This window comes from Mya arenaria, chromosome 6 (assembly GCF_026914265.1).
Source record: "Mya arenaria isolate MELC-2E11 chromosome 6, ASM2691426v1".
NCBI classification, from domain to species: domain Eukaryota; kingdom Metazoa; phylum Mollusca; class Bivalvia; order Myida; family Myidae; genus Mya; species Mya arenaria.
The window spans coordinates 57,453,397-57,470,837 of NC_069127.1; the positions used below are offsets into that span (position 1 = coordinate 57,453,397).

The window sequence follows — 17,441 nt, forward strand, 5'->3', positions numbered from 1 at the left end:
CTGAGTTTGAAGTGCTAGATTAATGTCCCTTATTCTGTGATGTACAGAATTTTAAATCAATATCTGCACATGTATCACAAACATAAATTTTGAGTGATTAACCTTTAACTACTTACTAAATAAATGCATTAATGAAAAAATATTACTTTCTAATAACAAGATTGTAACCGTGTAATTAATGGAAAACGCACAAATATTAAATGACTAGTGGTTTCTTAAAATTTATAGTGATCAACTATCATCTCATAAGGTAGAAATACCGTGCATCTTTCTTTCAAATGAAACACGGAACCGTTATTTTCGATAATTATTAATCCTTTTCAGTAAATTAAAACAATTGTATTAATTGTGGCATTGCTGATTTGGGAGTAAGAGTACATATTTAACATTAGCAGTTTATTACCTAATATCGCTTACGTAAAGGGATGCTTGTGGTGTACTTGACACCCCAAATGCAATCAAAACGTACATCTTCACATAAACTTTAAGAAAACAAAGTTTCACTACTATACACCATTTCTTACTGAACAATATGGTGGAAAACAATTTTCTATTTTAGTAGCATCGACCTTAACCTTGATCACACCAATCACAAATACAATTCAAAGGTTCACATTAGCTTGCTACAAGTCAAGTGTCATCAATAAACGTCGCTCCAACATTATGTTATTCTATTTTTAGTAACAATGACCTTGACTTTGACCCAACATATCCATTGTTATTTCATAGTTTTTCCACGTGCTCTTGCTACACGCCATGTTTCTTTGCAATTCGTAAGTCAAATCATGTTAGAGAGCAGACGTAAATGCTAATGAGCGGAAACCATTTTTAGATATTAAGTAACGATGACAATGGACTTGTGACAACTTTTTTCATTTATATTGCAAATAATTTTGCCGCTTTCAAACAAACAGTAAACTATAACATGTAAATACAAATGATCGTTTCTTTTTATTTTACGAGTTCTTTTAAAAGTCAGTGAGTTGAATATCGGTTTGTACATGTGCAATATTCAAATATCGTAGACAACTACTTGAATGTCTAGTTTTGAAGAGCCCTATCTTTAATTACATGTGTTTTTTTTTCAGATCTGAGGTTTATATGTATGCTGATATAGTTACTGCAACTGTGGACAATGGTGGAAAATGGTGGCAAATTACACACACCCTGTGTTTGCTGAATGATTAAGGAGATATCAGACCATTGGAAAAAAGATACAGCTAAGCATATAGATATTATAAGTGTATAATATGTAAAAAAAGTGTTGATCTAACAAACATTTATTAAGATTATTCGTCATTAATTAAAACACAATGTATTGTATAAGGCTCTCTAATCTATGAAACTATTTTTGTGACGTTAATTCATTATTTTGATTTGCGATATGATAACGATATGTTTGTAAAGATATTTTGATATAATAACTAAACATGTATTATAATGTTTCTCGTGTTGTGAAAATGAACATCAAAACAATTGGTCATCTAGTAAAACACAAAAATGTAGTTGTCGGAAACTTCAGTTTATGTGAAGGTTGTACAGTGGTTGTGCTAGCTATGTGTGAGTAACGTTGTCGCAACGTTAGGAAAATCCTACATTTTAACATTGTTATTACATTGACCACAACGTCGTGGGAGTGTTGACACAACGTTGTGGCCATTCTGATAACATTAGTGATATGGATGTGACAACGTCGTAAGAATGTTATTGCACTAACTAAGAAGTGCACAACAGCCAATGATGTCCAACATAATTATATTGTTTCATATTTCACGTTGCAATACTTTTAGAGCTACCTTTGGCACGGTCATATTTTCAACCATTTTTACTAAGTGAAGGGCCATGACTATTCTTCTTACCCGAGTGAGAGTCGACACAAACAATTCGACGCGACGCAAGAATGAAACTCATGGGCATACTAAAATAAGCAATCAGTTTTTTCAGTTATCTACAAGAAACCGCGAAACCCTTTGGTAATATCGTGATTTATATGGTATATTGCAATATTTTTTGGCAACCTAGTGTAGAAAGAGCAGTTAACGTGCATGACAACTGGTAGAGTTAATAATGATATGCCCCAGCATATGTACGGTTGTGTTAGAAAAATATGCACGTACCTTATTCTTTGTATAATATGTATTATTGTTGTTATCGGTCAATGGCAAATCACACAAGAAACTAGCAACGCCCCGACATTCCAGGCGCGCCAGCCTTGTTTGAATTTTGCCACCGCCGAGTGAGCAATCATTCCACAGGGATAAAAGTTATTACAAATGCTACACAAAGCTATCTACATTTATTTTATTCAGATTTCATTGCTCACAAACCTGATAAACTTGGGTAAAGACACAGAATATCGGACGTGAATATCCTCGTGTTCATGTAGAGAAGATTGTTTATTTACTTTTTCAGTAGTTCACGATCTATGACGACGCCATCTTGGATTGGCTGTCAGCCAATATTTTTGGGTCATTTGACCCAAATATATGGGTCGTTTTCGGTCGGGTCATTTTCGGTCGGGACATATGACCATGATTTTCGGTCATTTGACCATGTGTGTATATAAGGCGGGGTTTTCCAGAATCGAGAGGAGACGTAACTTGGACATAGCTTGAAGCACATCCCGTACGATTCGCCCTCGGGCGTTTCGTCCATTTTGGCATTTGGTTTTGACATTTAACTGGAAATAGAAAACGATAACAAATGAAACGATTTTTATTATTTGTCTCCTTGATAAAATCCAAAAAGAATTATATAGGAAATTCGCGGAAAATTAATGTTTAAAGGACTTATAAAATTCAACACGATGATATAGCGTTTTCCTGTGTCTACCCAGCGATTGCATACTGTACCTTTTCTTCTTTTGATGTTTAAATGATGATTTATTCCGCTGGTGTACTGTTTTCCAACGTTTATTAAACTTGTAAACATCGATTTGAGTTGTCTTCCCGGTGAACTAGTTTTTGACACGCAATGGTTAGACTACATACAATTTAACTGCCATTGAGAGGTTTCGCTACCAGTACCTGAGGGGCAGTCACGAGGGGAACACTTCAAATACTTGGTCACCCTAAAAGGGACAGTTGATAGCGTCGACGGACCACGGGGCTAGGTCGTAACAATAATATGATCTGGATGCTGATCGAAGATAAATATTGCAACCAAGTTTGGTAAAGATTCTATAAGAAATGATCATGTCAGAGCGCAGACAAGTAAATTTGGTCCTTATTTGAAAGTTCAAGGGCCAACACTCTGGAGTTAATAATACCATCAGACTGCTGTTGATACATCGTTACATTATGCGAGTCAACATTGTGATTTGTTTGGTAAGGATTAGCTAATTATTGCTAAAATTAAAGAGTGGACGCGAAACAACGCACGATAATGAGTATTTCATTATAATATGATAGATGTAAAAGTAGCAATATCAATCAAACATCGTATTTCCGACTTTCCTATTTTGCTCAATGTAAACAGAGAACAGATTTATAGGCGCATTATATAACATTATAATGTTTAACTGGTTGGATTTTTATGATATAAAAAACAACAAAACGCCCCCCACACCCCCACAAAAGAACTACAAAAAGAACACAAATAATTTGTGTAAAGTTAACAAAAATCCTTTATAAGTATATGTTCATCAATTAAAAGCTACTAGGCCCCAAATAGTCCGTTTAAATGCACCAAAATATCACTAATAGTTTTTGATCTGTAAACAAATCGTATGCGTTTTTATCATCAAGTTAAAAGAGTTAAGCAGACTATTGTTTTCATCATCCTATATTGTGCGCCTTTAAAATATGTCGCACATTGTTTGCGCACATGCATATCACCAAAGTAAAGCCAATAATAATTATCTTCCTTTCATCTCATAATACATAAGATACGAGCATATCGCATTTTAATCAAATTTTAGTAAGTGTATCACCTTGTATCTTCCGTTACAATAATTCAACCGGAGACTTGAATAAATTAAATATGGCAGAAAGGTATGTTTTACGAATATTAATATAGTTCTTTTCCATTTTTAAGCCTAATGACACAATATAATTTCATATCTCCTGGATGATGATTGATTATTATAAAGCCTTATGATATATAACGGAAATTGTTTACTCATATCGAGATATAAGAAATTAACCATAACCTATCATACAAGGGGAAAATATCGTTTGTCCTTTTATGCTTTTCTGTAAAATGTCATATTTGATATTTTCACTGCTCCTACGGAATGTACAACGCGAAATCACGTCAACAAAGTGACGTCACGACGTTGTGTTTATCTCGAGACTTTTCAATTATCCTCAATTAAATTAAAGGTTTTCTTTAAACGTAACGTTTTGAAGTCTTTTATAGACGATTTTATCTTATTAAATTTTGGTAAAGACCAGAATTGATTTTACTCGTGAGCACTTTTCTTTCTGTGATCACCGGTGAAATAAATTCCGATCTCATATCGAAATTCAACAAATTCTCTCAAAAATAGTTCTACATAAGTTTACACTCTTCTATATTATCTGACATAAGTAGGATGGATGAAGTACCTGGAAGGACGAACCGATTGTCGGCGGCCATGCACCATGGACAGGAAAACCCACTCAGCCGAGGCCTGTTGTATTGTGACATACACGCTGGAAAATTAATCGAATACTTCTGTCCGACCCACCAGACTCTTAGCTGCGGACATTGTACTGCTCTTGGTCTAGAATCATGCGAACAGCAGCTAATTTCTGAAATTGCTGAAACCTTCCAAGTGGGTCAGAGGTTTCAAGACATCAAACAAGGACTTGCCCAGTTCCTGACAGACATCGATGCCTGTGCTTCTAATGTTAATGAAAGTATTGAAATTGTAGAAAGTCTTAGTGAAAAGGAGATTTCTAAGCTAAGAAAATTTCGGGACCAGGTTAACAAATACTTTGATGAATCCGAAAAGGCTCTTCTTAAAACAATTGCCGAAATGAAAAACATGGATAAAACACTATTGGGCTCCGTCATACCAAAATGTAACAACCTTACGATCGAGGTCAGTGAAATCAGAACGAATCTAGAAGCCCTGGAAAACAACGCCAGCCAGTTGTTCATTGGGGTCCAGAACGCATGCAGAATTCTCGAGCGATTAAAATCAACTCTGGCGAAGATTAACGATGAAAAGATCATTCACCTGTATACATTTATGGAGGACCCTAAAATTAAGGGCTGGCTGGCTTCCTCAACTGGCATTGGTACTATTGAAGATATGGGTACTACGAAAGCTTTAGGTATTTATTTCATTTGTATGGATACTCTTTTGGAAGGTCTTTTACTTATTTTGTACATTTTCATTTCTCCAGACCGAAAGGACACAGGTTCGACTCCTGCTGTCGTTAAACTTTTGTCTTTTTTTAATTATCTGATTTTACTAGTACTTTATATAATTAATTTCAGTTTATAACCTACTACCTTGATGTCTTTTAAAAAAAGTTTGGTATTTTGTAATACCAGTAACCACAACAACAGCTGATCTGCGTTTAAACTGTTATTCTCGATTCATAAAATAAAATAGCTATTACAAAAAGAAACATTTTCTAATGATTTGACCAATATTATTTTGCTGGCAAGAAATCCTTAAAATGATAAATCAATTCATTAACTTGTAATGGAAAACAAAAACAACAAGATAACTATATTTAACATGAGGCAAAATTATATCTGAGAGAGAGAGAGAGAGAGAGAGAGAGAGAGAGAGAGAGAGAGAGTGTGAGAGAGAGAGAGTGAGAGAGAGAGAAAGAGAGAGGGTGGGGGTGGAGGGGGACGCCCGGAGGGAACCATTATAAACTCTGCTTTCGTTTTAACAGATTCAATATATCATGTTTATAATAGCATACAATATTGCAATGTATGACATTTATTTTGAATAAAATTTGATAAAACTTATTTAACGTATATTTTACAGAGGTTATCTTGATGTGGTTTATGGTAAAATTGTAACATGTTTGCTACATTTCTAGAGAAGCACATCTTAGACAAAATGTTGAAATAACCTTTGTTAAGTTTGCTTACTAAAGTTGCAGCTCCTCCAACCCCTGATAACCTTCCATTCGACAGTGAAGAATTCATGGCGACCAACATGCGCCTCCTGTTCAATGATGACTTGACCAACCTAAGGTTCACTCCAGCTCCTTCAATCCCCGTCAATCCTCCATCAGACACTGTTGACTGCTTGCTGACCAGCATGCTTCTCCTGTCTGAGGACAGACTGCTACTGGCTGATCGTACGAACAACACAGTGATGCTTGTGGATCCGAATTCTAACAGCCTGGTGTCCCAGGTCAACGTGCCAGATCCATGGGACATGTGCCTCCTCCCTGGAGGCAGGGTAGCTGTAACATCCGTTATTGGTAGAATATATTTCCTCGAGACCCATGGACACTTATCCCTGGAGAACAGCATCAAGGTGGATGAAAACTGTCGTGGTATTGGTTACCATAATGATAGCTTAATTGTCTCATACAGTACCGGAAAGCTGAAGAAGTTGGACATGGACGGGAACGTGCTGAGGCAAGTTTCAAACAGATGGCTTAGCAACCAATTTCAATATCCATGGTGCCTGGCTGTGGTAAATGAAGCAATCATTTATGTTTCAGACTACGAAAAACACATAATTACGGGGCTTGATATAGACCTAAACATCCTCGAGACATTCAGAAGCCCTGCGCTGAATGCACCAGCAGGCATCACAGCGATTGGAAACCAGCTTCTCGTCTGTGGTTTATATAGTAACAACATTTTATGCCTGGACCTGCCAAGTGGCAAGATGACCCAACTACTAGGGAAGAGGGAAGAAATATTGAAGCCACTGAGTGTCTGCTACAGTCAGCACCAGAAAAAAATGTATGTCACCTTCCACAAAACAAGCAATGCTAACAATGTTGTTAAGGTGTATAACACGATGAACGTTTGACGAGATATATACTTTTTTGAAAGCAGCAAAATGAGTAACATGGTCTTGATTACCGTTTGCATAAACATGTTACTAGGAATACATACTTTTTGTGCAAAATTCATCCTGTTATCTTCTATGTATGTTTATGTACTCTGTGTTTGATGATATCATGTGTATCTAGTGTCTGATGATATCATGTGTATCTAGTGTCTGATGATATCATGTGTATCTAGTGTCTGATGATATCATGTGTATCTAGTGTCTGATATCCAGTAACAGTGGATTCATATTCAACTGATAATCTATAAAGACAGATTTGTCTTTTTCATAATAATACGTATATTCAGCTTTTAGTCTGCAAAGTAACTTCGACATTGTTTATTCAACTGTTTCATTTCTATATTATGGTAGCATAACTCATAATCTACTTATTTAAACATACTTGACACATTTATCATCCGCTTCAGTGTTCATATATATATATACCATGATCATGCATACTGCAAACTTTTTGATTGTAAAACTCTTAAATTTGTTTGTTGGAATGTTTGTGGCATAATCTCAAATTTTCGTTTCCCCGTTTTGATAATGTTATGTCAACATATGTTATTATTTTTTTGATTAAAACAAAATTAGATGATTTCGATGAAGTGAATGTTAGTTATTTTAAACTCAAAGGTGTTCACAGAATTGGGGCCTTAGATAAGTCTGGTGGTATTAAAGCTGAGGGTCACTCGAAAGATACTAGTAGTGTTTGCAATAATAATGGATATCGTTCCATTGACCTAAGTAAAACCCTCGATGTTCCCATTGTAAATGGTAGATTAGGCAGTGGTGTATCCATTAACAAAACCACATGTTAGAATGTTAGTGTTATTGAATTATATTGTCACCTTGATTGTTTCCAAAAATTGAAGTGTTTGACTGTTTATTGTCAGATCTTCATACTCCTGATAATTTTTATTTCATGTGTTGTAATCAAGTGCAATTAGGACAAAGTTTCTAATTAAACATGTATGTTAAAACGGATTGCTATAATAGATTGCTATAGAGCTCCTATTTATTTGTGGTCAACTGATAAAAGGTTAGATTTTTTGGCAAGTATTAATCGTTACGAGTTCATTCGAATATGTACTGAGATTGATAATGCTAATGATAACATTAATGTGTGTACAAACAAATTTGTCAATGATGTAACTTAAAGCATTGGATAATTTTAACAGACACTTCATGTAACTGCAATCTTACGAGTAAAAAGGTTTAGTCTGGTAATAAAAAGAAGCATCAACCATGGTTTGATAATTATTGTAAGTTAAACAAAAAAGTTACCATGAATGTAAAAGTAAATACCGAAGGGTGAATTCGACTTATAACTTAAATAAGATAAGTTAAAGGTTGTAAATAATTAATGCGACCTTCACCTTTGTACTTGTCCAGCTGAACCTCTTACAAATAGATTATTCATTATTGTAATTCAATATAGTAAATTGTTCTACAGACCGTTATTTAGAGGTGTTGACTATGATTTTTTGGCCAGCTGAATAAAATCAATTGGACCATCTATTGGACAATAGGGGCTGAACTTCACGATCATGTATAACACCATTCTGAAAGATTATGACAGATTATGAAAGTTGTTTATCATAATGAGACTATTTAACGTATGACCCCAACATTAAAGTGCACTAGTCAAGGACAAATTGACGAAATAACTTACTTTTTCAAAATATACAGAAACAGCTGTAATTGTCATGTGTCTCGAAAATTCAGCATTGAGACCACAATCAACTCAAGGGCTGGAGCTCCAGGCTCAGTTGTTATAAAGGGTATGTACATACGTTAATAAAAGCTTCCATTTAAAAGAAGGCTGACGATGTTCTTTCCGCTTGAAAATGGGCGAATGACTTGACAATTATAAAGGAATTTGCTGTTGGCCTACCTGTATATGTTTGTATCGACTCGAGAAATATGTGTATTTTTAAGTTTCATTTAAATACTTGGGACATTTTCTGAGTAATGGCAAACGTTGAGCTATGACGGCACTCACACGCACACGCACGCACACGCACACACACACACACACACACACACACACGCACGTACACACACACACGCACACACACACATCTGAAAAGTATTCCTAGTAGATCACTCTGTTCCATTGGTTAAGACAAACAAATCTTTAACCAATAAAACATCAATGTTTACATAATATTGACATACACATCTGTGATGTAAAAGCAAATAATTTCATTTCATATTTCATTTTAAGATGATAAGTATTAACATCAATACTGAAACTTTGGTATTTTGTTTACCAATATGTCCATATAAAGTGAATGTCTAACCTTGATAAATATATATGTCTAACATAAATATATGACTGTATTTAAATAATCGAAAACTGATCCTATAGATCATACAGAAAAAAAACACATTTCAACAGTAATTAACTGTTATAAGTGAAATGTATAACATAACTACATTTTACAAACTGTATTTCGCTTCGATTAACAACATTTCAAGGTCAATGGAATATTGTCCCGCATCAGCATTTTCCAGAAACTGATTACATCTTCTTACGAACAAGGGACGTACAATTGTCTTCGCTACGTCACACTCCTAACGAATGAAATCTAACGACAAAACTGCGATCACCATCAAGGAAATGGTTAAACAAACTGCTGTTACACTTATTTGTTATATTAAAGAATTTAAAAACGACCAGGTTCCAAAATTGAACACACATCTCGGCTTACAGCGTTTTTCACAATAATATGTTAAATGTTCAGGATTCATTCAATATATTTTATATCTTTCTCGCTCTCATTTCTATGATTTAATCCATTTATGTGTCTATCCTTTTCAAATAAATCTGTCCTAGAATAGGTTTTACAAATTTCTTCCCTAATGAGTATCTGCCATGTTGCTGTTTGGATTTGTGTTTTTCATGGAATAAATAAAACTACTGGAATAAACAGTAAAAAACGTAAAAAAAACGTTGCCAACATACATTCTGTGTTTCCCTTTTAAGACCAGTATCTATGTAATGTTGATCAGTGTACATATCCCTTTGACCAATAATGTCAAGATCACCCTTATTAAGATTTCTAGTTAATCGTATGCCGATGTACCATAAACGCCATTGAGTAGATCCCTTTTGACTTTTGTCCAACGTATTGAATGTCAGTATATGGTCAACAGTTTCATGAAACTTTAGACAACTACGCTGACTGAAAAAAGGTATTATATATGATCATGAAACTTAAGTAGTAATTGTTTCACATGCAATGCATGGCAGAATAATAGAGATGATCTTGTCTGGCGTCAACGTCGTTACAAATATCCGGGATATATAATCCAGTGTGTGTATACCACGTGATAAATTGCGTCATAAATGCTACGTCGGAAGGCAATATTTTGCTTCGAATGAAAACTTTAAACAAAGATAACTTCACTATTTCTTCTCCATTTTAAATGAAACATAGCGCAGTCTACGCCGCTTACAGAGTACCGCCTTCGGTCTTTTACCAGAGTTTGATTGAGAGTTTAGTTTCTAAAACACTTCGACAAACCTTTTCACAATACGGCCGTCTGACGGAGCACTGTCAAAACATTATTTTAGAAACCGGTTTGTCGAAGTGTTTGATAAAACTAATCACCTTATCAAACTTCGGTTATAAAACGAAGGCGGGCTCTTTCAGTGGCATAGACTGCCGTTTGTTTTATTTTAATTGGTGTAGTAAAAGAAAAGTTATCCTTGATTTAAGTCATTATTTTAAGCAAAATGTTGCCTTCCGACGTAGCATGCATGACGTAATTTATCACGTGGTATACACACATTGTAATCCAAGGACTGAGAATCCTAACATCGAGCAAAGTCGTAGTTCTAAGGAAAGAAAGATAGTAAAATACAAAATGGAAGTTTTCGAAATAAGATCCTGTTCAGGCTAAAACTATCTAACATGCGTGACTGGTGGTGATGGAAAGAAAAATCCGACTCGAGGGCATGTGCGTTCGCCAGTTACAAGGGTACTGCGAAACAACATAGACCATGATGAGAGGATTAAGGGTTAACTACTTTGATTGATTTTAAGATAGCAGTTCGTTCATAAAGCTCTGAAAGCAACAGAAATATTCAGAATTGGTGCGTAAATGTAAATTATTATAATTTTGATAAACTTTTTTTCAAAAAACGTTTTCAACAGAAAAAATGTTTAACATGGACAGTACAACTTTGTTGAAATTCCCGCATTTGACGATCTTGCACCTGTCAGTAATCATACCCTTCATATTTGGGTATCGCGGGTTGTCGTATTAATATCCATAAACGCTATATACAAGACCAATGACATCGCATCTAACTCAGTTTATTTGAAATAAAGGAAATCACGTGACAAGATACTTGCATATGTAAATGTTGGAGTAATATTTATTTTGAGGCCTTTTATCAAAACGTAGGGTTATTTAAGTGGCTAATTTTACGTTTGACCTGTCTCTTCATGGAATAGAGCACATTTAATGGAGCTTAAAAGAGTTATTGGTTGTGCGAAAATATGCAACTGGGATTTTCACAAATCATTGACAAACGTTCGTGATGCAGACTAAAAAAACTTATTGAATGGCGTTTAAACGTGTTATTGGCTGTGCGATAAATTGCAACTGGGATTTCCTTAAATCATCGACAAGCGTTAATAATGCAGTTGAAAAAAGCGAATTCAATGGCGTTTATACGAGATATTAGCTGTGCGAAATATTGCAACTGGGATAGCAACAAATCATTGACAAGCGTTAATTATGCTGTTGAAAAAAGCGTATTTAATGGAGTTTAAAAAGTGTTTTTGGCTGTGCGAAATATTGCAACTGATATTTCGACAAATCTTTGACAAACGTTGTAGTAATGCAATTACAAAATAAAAAGCGTCATCTGCTGTTCAATGTCAAATTGTCTTAAAACATTAAACATTCATAATTCTTTGCATCTAATGTAATGCGTAAGTGTTTTTACAATTTTTAACTCAGTCTAGAGGACTCTAAAAATGAAAGTGTTTTGCTACTCTACTTATGTAATTTACAATGTAAATTTAGTAAAGGGTTAAACTATGTAACATATGTAGCACTTGCATGTATATGACCACATAATTATCAAAAATATCAACCCTTTATCTTGTTATTCATAAAATCTAAGGACATCACATTTTTATCAAGTTTTAGTGTGTGTATCGTATTGAGTCATCTGTTTGTTCACCAGGAGAAGAAAATAACATGGATGACACAGAAGGTAAGTCAATATAAATTTATTTTACCAATATTTTGATTGATTTTGTTGAAAAGTAAAGCCTCGTACCACGATATAATTATCTTCGGCATGCCATTATTATTGATCGTTGTTTAGCCCGATTTTAAAGGGAATAAATATTAGCTAAAATCGAGATTGGGTAAGTGAGTAACCAAAACCCCTCACACCGGGATCAATTTCGTTCATTCTGTTATGCTTTTCGGTGAAATATACTGCAGTTAAAATATTAATTTGAGTTTGGTCCCCTGTTGCTTTAAAAAAATCCTTCTCTACACCGGCTTAAAAATGATTGAAATGACGTCACCGAGTTGCCGTCAAGAAGTTGTGTTTATCTCAAGATTTTCCAATTAACACCAATTTAACTTTATATTTCCATAAAAAGCATGAACGTAACACACACGCACGCACGCACGCACGCACGCACGCACGCACGCACACACACACACACATACATATATATATTGAGTTCAGTAAAGGATCAAAATTACGCCATTTATAAGTATTGCTATCTTTGATCACTCTGTGAAATAAATATTTATTTCTGAACGAAATACAACAAATCTCTTACTCTCCTAATAAATTGTTAGTACCAATTAACTGTTTTCTATATAATCTGATTATAGTAAAATAACATAGTAAGTATTCGTATGTTTGGGTTTTCAGCTACAAAGAATAAAGTCGATGGAAGGATACTCGAGGCAGATGCCTCTGTCCTGGATTCGACATATTGCCAGCCCTGCTCCCAGGATGGGGAGACCCTCCCAGCCAAGGCCTACTGCACTTCCTGCAAGGAGTTCATGTGCTCCAACTGCACAAATGTACACAGGAAACAACGTGTATCAAAGTCCCATACACTTCTTGACGGAACCAGTATGCCCACTACCATGATGGGCTTTGCCACCAAAGAAGAGAGCACAGAATCCTATGACAAGCACCCTGACGGAAACAGTATGCCCACTACCATGATGGGCTTTGCCACCAAAGAAGAGAGCACAGAATCCTGTGACAAGCACCCTGGAGAAATCATTAAATATTTCTGCCCGACCCACCAGTCTCTTAACTGCGGCCATTGTTTAGTTCTTGGTAAAATATCCTGCAAACAGGAGATAATTTCTGAAATTGCTCAGGACTTCAAAGACAGTCAGGAGTTTAAAGACATTAAACAGGGTCTTACCAAGTTACTAGAAGACATTGATGCATGTGCTTCTGATGTTGAAGAATTAATCAAGTTTGTAGAAAATCTAAATATAAGTGAGATTTCTAAGCTACGGGAATATCGAGAGCAGGTCGTCAAATATTTTGATGAACGCGAACAAGCTCTCAATAAAACCATTGACGAGATTAAAAAGAAGGATAAAACACTCCTGGACTCCCTGAAACCAAGATGTGACAACCTTGAGACCAAGGTTCACGAAATCAAATCAAAACTAGAAGCACAAGAACACAACACCAGCAAGTTATTTATAGAGGCACAGAGAGTCAAGCACTCGCTGAAGAAATTGCAATCAACGCTGGCCGAGATTAACAATGCGAAGATTCATCACCAGTATAATTTGAAGAAGGACCCTGTAACTGACGGGTTGTTGGCATCGAAGACTGGCCTGGGTACTATCGAAGAGACAATATATTGCAGAGGTAATGCAACAGCTTTAAGTATTTGTTTTAGTTGTTTTAACATCATTAAGAATGAAGATATAAACAACAGGTTAAAAGCTTCTTATTACACTGTTTGCTGATAAATAGTAGTCTTGTCCTAAACAACCCTTATAAAGATTCAAATGTAGAAAACTTGCATTGAAATGTTCCCAAATTCTGTGATAATTGTAACGCTTGTTTTCATTTTACATAAAAAACACAACAGAATGACCATATATCACTCACCCAAATACCCTATAATTTTGGCTGAATTAGTGGCAATGAAATATTATAAGATAATTCAAAAACCTTTAACAAACATTTTGACCAAGTTTCGTGAGGATCCAGGGAAAAATGCATAAATAATCTCTTCTTATATTGAACGTTGTGACCTTTTTTGTATCAGCTTGATCCATATTCGACATTAATCCTGGATAATCTTAACACAATCAGTTTTACCAGGTTTTATGTAAATACCTAGTTTTTGACCTATTATGACATGTATTCGTTCCAGACCGAGACGTTATCAAGACAACCATTATGACTAAGATTAGATAAAAACCAACTTCATTTTGCGTAAACATGGTTTATGTAAGATTTGATTTAGTCACCTAGCTTTTTATCCGAAATGACTCATATTCAAAATTTATTTACACTTCATTATCACAATCATTCTCATTATGTTTCATCAAAAACAAATGACAAAAGCATTAATTAAAACAATTTTTAATTAAACAACGATTTTCTAAGATTTTACCAAATGACCTATTTTTTTACCCGAGATGACACCAGTTCGAACTTGAATAAAACATTATCGAATTAATCATCCTGTTCAAGTTTGACAAAGATCGGATGTAAAAAAGTCCTTTATTACGTAAACAGGGGTTTTCTTAGATTTGACGAAGCAACCGAGTTCTGACGTGAAAAGAACCAAATTCAAACTTATCCGAAATTTCATTAAGACATTTTCAGCAGCACTGGTCTACATTTGCGACCTCTAGAGTGTTAACTAATTATTGACGACGGACGTCGGCAACCTACATACCACACACAATGTGTACAAAATGTTCAAAAAATAATTATATTAATTATATTGGTTACATCAAAGCTGTAGCTAATGGGTCTTTAAACTGTTATTATCTATTCATATGATAAAATACTGATACAAAACTCCATCCATCATATAGTCAGCTTTAAAATGATAAATCAGTAAATAACATTATATATTGGTAACATACTATAACTAAATTGAACATGAAAACTAAAGTATTATTACATCTAAAAGAGCTCACGGGCCTTCCACGGTACAAAAGTGGGTGGGGAAGGCCAAATATTAAAAGGTTTCAACAGTTCATGTTTAATTTAGGGTTGAGGAAAGAAAATTTGATCAGATTTTAGACATAAAGCATTTGTATTTATTCGGAAAAGTCAACAATATAATTATGTTTTTGTGGCAAAATGCCCCAGACAATTATCAATGTCTTGATGAAATATGTTCAAATAAGAATGATATTCAATAACATTATTAATAAAAAAAGAAGAAAACAAGTGGATTTAATTAACTTCCTCATTACAAAAATGCAAATATCATCCTTTATACAGCTGCATTCATCATGATTTGGTATTACTGATCTTTTATTTATTTTGTAAAAAGACATTTCCAAAAAATTGTAAATGTTGTTTTGATAAAAATTTTCCTTTGTAAAATTTGCTCAACTCCTTATTACTACATATGTCGTAACGGATATATATATATCACGCTTGCTCAATCTTGATCGTCAAAACTAAATAAAACTAAATACAACTAAATAAATTAAAAAAAAGTATGTTTTGGTCTTTCAAACGACTTGTACTGTGGAAGGCACATTACTTGATGTGATTCATGGTTACATTCTTGTTTTATTTTCAGAAATGCAGATTTTAAACACTGATCAAATGCCCATTGTCAACATGACCGACCCAATTCCAGCCCCAGACATTCCTGAAAGTTCTTCATTAAACTGCGATGGTTGCGATTGTTGCAGCGAGATCCGCATACTCCCTCTGTCCGATGATGACATGACCGGTCGAAAGTTCACTCCATCCCAAGACATCCCTGTCAGGTCACCATATGACACTGATGACTGCTTGGTGACCAGCATGCTTCTCCTGTCTGAAGACAGACTGCTACTGACTGACCGTAAGAACAACACAGTAAAGCTTGTGGACACGAATACTAGCAGTCTGGTGTCCCAGGTCCAGGTACCAGCTCCATGGGGCATGTGCCTCCTCCCTGGAGGCAGGGTAGCTGTTACTTCTGTTTTTGGAAGAATACAGTTGCTGGAGACACAGGGGGAATTTACCCTTGGGAACAGCATCAACGTGGATCAAGACTGTCGAGGTATTGGTTACCATAACGATAGCTTAATTGTCTCATTCAGTACCGGAATGGTGAAGAAGATGAACATGGACGGGAAAGCGTTGAAGAAGGTGTCAAACAAATGGTTTAGCAACCAATTTCAATATCCTTGGTGCCTGACAAAGGTAAATGAAGGCCAGGCAGCAGTCTTCTATGTTTCCGACTATGAGAAACACACAATTACCAGTCTAGATATTGACCTGAACATCCTCCAGACATTCAAGAACTCTGCGCTGAATGCACCAACAGGCATTACTGCGGTTGGAAACCAGCTACTCGTCTGTGGTTTATATAGTAACAACATTATGTGCCTGCACCTGCCTAGTGGCCAGATGACCAAACTACTGGGGAAGGGGGATGGAATATGGAAGCCATACAGTGTCTGCTACAGTCAACAGCAGAAAAAGTTGTATGTTACCCACCACAACAAGGGAATCAATGCTAACAATGTTGTAAAGGTGTATACAACGAGATAAACGTTTCAACAGATATATATTCTTTGAAAGCAGCTGATGATAATGATAATGAGTAACAGGGCTTTGAATACCATTGTCATAAACATGCTACTAGGAATAAAGACTATTTTGTGTCAAAATACACCTTGTTATTTCCTAGGTATGTTTATGAATAAATACCATGATAGTCAACCGATAAATTTAAAAAAAGAAAGGTCTATTTTCATGATATTATATATATTCATTTTATCGTCCGCAACTTAGTCATTGTAATTCAACTGTTTCATTGTTATCGTATGATAACTCACTATCTTCTTTTTGAAGAACATATTAGACACACTTCATGCACTTCAGTGTTCATATCTTGCTTCTATTTGATAATTGCATTATCTAATTGTTTTAAATTTAATCGAGTATTTCAATGTAATTGCAAGCAATAGTTGTGTTGTCACTACTGAAGAACAATGGCTTTTATTTTTAAAATAGTTTATACATTGTAATTGTGTATAAGAATGATACTGATCTAGATTTTGGACCAATCAAATGTAGCGTAAGGTGAATGTTGAACAGAAGCTTTCTTCTCTATTCTGTATATTTTTTTGTGTGCATATATCATATGTCTTCTATTCATGTAATGTTACCTTGTATGCAAAAAACTAATGTTTATGCTCAAACTGTATACACAATGTACCTGTAATATTTAAATAAATAATGTTTAAACCAACATAA

The 17,441-nt window shown here is 35.0% G+C and overlaps 1 protein-coding gene across 1 annotated transcript; it reads left to right on the plus strand.

The window, feature by feature from the left end:
- The first annotated feature begins 4,534 nt into the window (after window positions 1-4,534).
- LOC128237934 (uncharacterized) lies at window positions 4,535-16,760 on the plus strand. The gene is made up of 6 exons (XM_052953511.1): window positions 4,535-5,261; window positions 6,048-6,873; window positions 8,696-8,751; window positions 12,177-12,206; window positions 12,888-13,859; window positions 15,769-16,760. The coding sequence occupies exons 1-6, from the start codon at window positions 4,535-4,537 to the stop codon at window positions 16,731-16,733; spliced, it is 3,576 nt and encodes a 1,191-aa protein (XP_052809471.1). The 3' UTR covers window positions 16,734-16,760.
- Window positions 16,761-17,441: the final 681 nt, after the last annotated feature.

Bases quoted from the DNA above. Each gene is read 5' to 3' on its own strand.
- LOC128237934 (XM_052953511.1), top strand. From the start codon at position 4,535: ATGGATGAAGTACCTGGAAGGACGAACCGATTGTCGGCGGCCATGCAC. The intron at 6,874-8,695 runs GTATGTCACCTT...TCGAAAATTCAG, and splicing joins AGTCAGCACCAGAAAAAAAT to CATTGAGACCACAATCAACT. The intron at 8,752-12,176 runs GTATGTACATAC...TTTGTTCACCAG, and splicing joins AGGCTCAGTTGTTATAAAGG to GAGAAGAAAATAACATGGAT.